The 2,368-nt window shown below is 64.2% G+C and overlaps 1 protein-coding gene across 1 annotated transcript; it reads left to right on the top strand.

Annotated features, from left to right (window-relative positions):
- Window positions 1-1,481: 1,481 nt before the first annotated feature.
- On the top strand, window positions 1,482-2,357 carry LOC109862942 (the record flags this gene model as incomplete). Its single annotated transcript, XM_020443111.1, has 1 exon — window positions 1,482-2,357. A coding segment is annotated over exon 1 (876 nt), but the record flags the coding sequence as incomplete, so codon positions are not given.
- Between the last annotated feature and the right edge of the window lie 11 nt (window positions 2,358-2,368).

Below are 2,368 nucleotides of genomic sequence, written 5' to 3'. Positions count from 1 at the left end.
TCAGACTAAGAGTGTACCTAGGAAAAGGAAAACCCTGATCCCAAACCCGAACAGGACGGGCTCGTTACCATTGGTCGGGAACCGTCCTAGGTCAGGTTCAAGACCGATATAAAACCGCTACTTTTCTATTATGGATATGAGCAAAAAGAAAGCAGAGATCTTATCAGACCAGGTCGACCNGACGACCAGGTCCCGGCGCGGAAAGGCTGGTGTCCCGGGTGCCNCCGTGTCGTCATCCAACGACGGGCGGGTGGAAGAGTGCCCCGCAGGCTCTTCCACCTATTTAGCGTCTGCGAAGACGGATGGCGGAGATCGTCCGTGCCGTCCAAGGGGGCGTGCCGCCCCGTTGACGGCGAGAAGGAGGGAGGAGTCGATGGAGTCGACCCTCTCCCTGGACTCCGCGTTCTCCGTGGAAGCGCTGGAGTCACACTTGCCGGAAGCGTCAACATTGGACGCGGACATGGGCTCGTCCGGTGAGGAGTCCATGCCCCGCCCCTTGACCACCGACGCGGCAATCGCGGCGTACGCCGCAGGGAGGGCAGCCCAGCCCGAACGCCGTGGGAGACCACCTACCCATGGCATGTTTATCGGCCTGGGCAAAGCAAGGGACCAGCTTCGGAAGGAGAAGCTGGCCGAAAAGGAGCGCGCCGCTGATGAAGAGCGGCAAAGGGCGTACGCGGCGGCGACCAAACGCCGCTCCGACTCTGATGTCTTGGGGCGAACCTCAGACACCGAGTCGGTGAAGCGNCTTCGGCGTACCGTCCAACGGTTCGGGGGGACGGACGTGGAGCGAGAATGCGAGACCCGCGCCACGTTGTACCTTGTAGATCTGATCTACAAGGCCGTCGGCGTGTGCGACGAGGTGGCGGGTCGCGCAAAACGTTTGAAGGGCACAGACGTCAAGGCCCTAAGAGATGCGGGGCGAGACGGCCGTTTAGTGGCGGACGCCTTATACTGCCGCCTGCGCGATGAACCTGGGGCACGGACGGCTCGTGTCCTGCCCCAGGTTTACAAACAGANCCGCGGAAGAGGCAGGTGGCCCCCCGAAGAAAAACCTGGCCTCCGGGTCAGAGTCGGGGCGCACGTCGGACGCCGAGTCAGTTAGGCGTCTAAGGAGGTCGTGCCTCACGGTCGGCGGGTCCGACGTCGACCGTGAGTGCGAAACAAGAGCGTCGGTGGACCTCATCGACCTCTTGTACAAGGCCGTCGGTGTGTGCGACGAAGTGGCGACCCGTGCAAAGCGGCTAAAGGGCACAGACGTTAAGGCCCTTCGAATGGCGGGGCGGGACGGGCGCAGGGTCTTGGACACGCTCTACACCCGCCTCCGCGATAACCACGCGGCGAGAACGGCACCGGTTCTCCCGCAAATATATCGGGAGAACGAGGATCTCCGACTCGAAGTCAAACTCCTCAGGGAGGAGGTGGCGGCCTTAAAGGCGAAGGCCCAATTGCCGCCTCCTCCCTCCCCTGCGGCGGCGCCGATGGGGGCATCCGAAGATCTTCTGAGGAAGATGGGTGCCCTCATCGACGCAAAACTAGAAGCGGTCATGCCCCCCCCTGCTCTGCCAGTGGGGTGGACAAACAGGAGCGCATCACGTTTCCCCAAGAAGGGGGACATTCGCGTGCGCTCGGAATCCGGGCAGCGAGGTAAGGGAAAGGCGGGTAAGCCCGCGGCTCCCCCCTCGACCGCTCCGGCCCCCCAGGCGCAGCAGGAGGCCTTGGATCCGGGTCCGTCCACCTCCAAGGCGGCGGACACGTGGTCCAAGGTTGTTGGCCGAAAGACCAAGAGGGCGACCAAAGGACCGTCCGGGGCTCCGTCCCCGGCGGCCCGGTCTGGCTCCGGGGCTCCTCCGTCAAAGGGGCAGCCCCGGAATAAGAAGAAGAGGCGGCGGGTGCGACTGCGGGCCCCCAGGACGGCCGCGGTCGTGGTGGCTCGGGACCCGTCCGCCAAAATAGAGTTAGGCGAGGCCCTTAAAAGGTGCCGCCTAGCCATTCCCCTCGAATCCCTCGGGATAGAGGGGATGGGCTTCCGGCGGACAATGACCGGGGACATGATGATTCAAGTCCCCGGTCCAGATATGGCCGCTAAGGCTGATGCCTTAGCGGCCAAAATGGAAGGTGTCCTCGCGGGGACCGGCGTTAAGATCCGCCGCCCCTCGCGTCCCGGAAGTGTCCGGGTGCGAGGGATCGACNGGACGGTCTCCCGCGAGGAAGTACTGGCGGCGCTCGCCCGTGAGGGCGGCTGTCCGGAGGGGGAGATCCGGTTGGGCGAACTCCGGGCTCTCCCCTCCGGACTGCAGACAGTTTGGGCACAATGCCCTATGTCTGCGGCCAAGAAACTGGCCGCAGCAGGCCGGGTAGCGGTTGG

This window comes from Pseudomyrmex gracilis, unplaced genomic scaffold (genome assembly GCF_002006095.1).
Source record: "Pseudomyrmex gracilis isolate BER0280 unplaced genomic scaffold, ASM200609v1 scaffold_2698, whole genome shotgun sequence".
Taxonomy (NCBI): domain Eukaryota; kingdom Metazoa; phylum Arthropoda; class Insecta; order Hymenoptera; family Formicidae; genus Pseudomyrmex; species Pseudomyrmex gracilis.
Note: the sequence above shows the minus strand (reverse complement) of the source record. Positions and strands in the feature narration are given on the sequence as shown.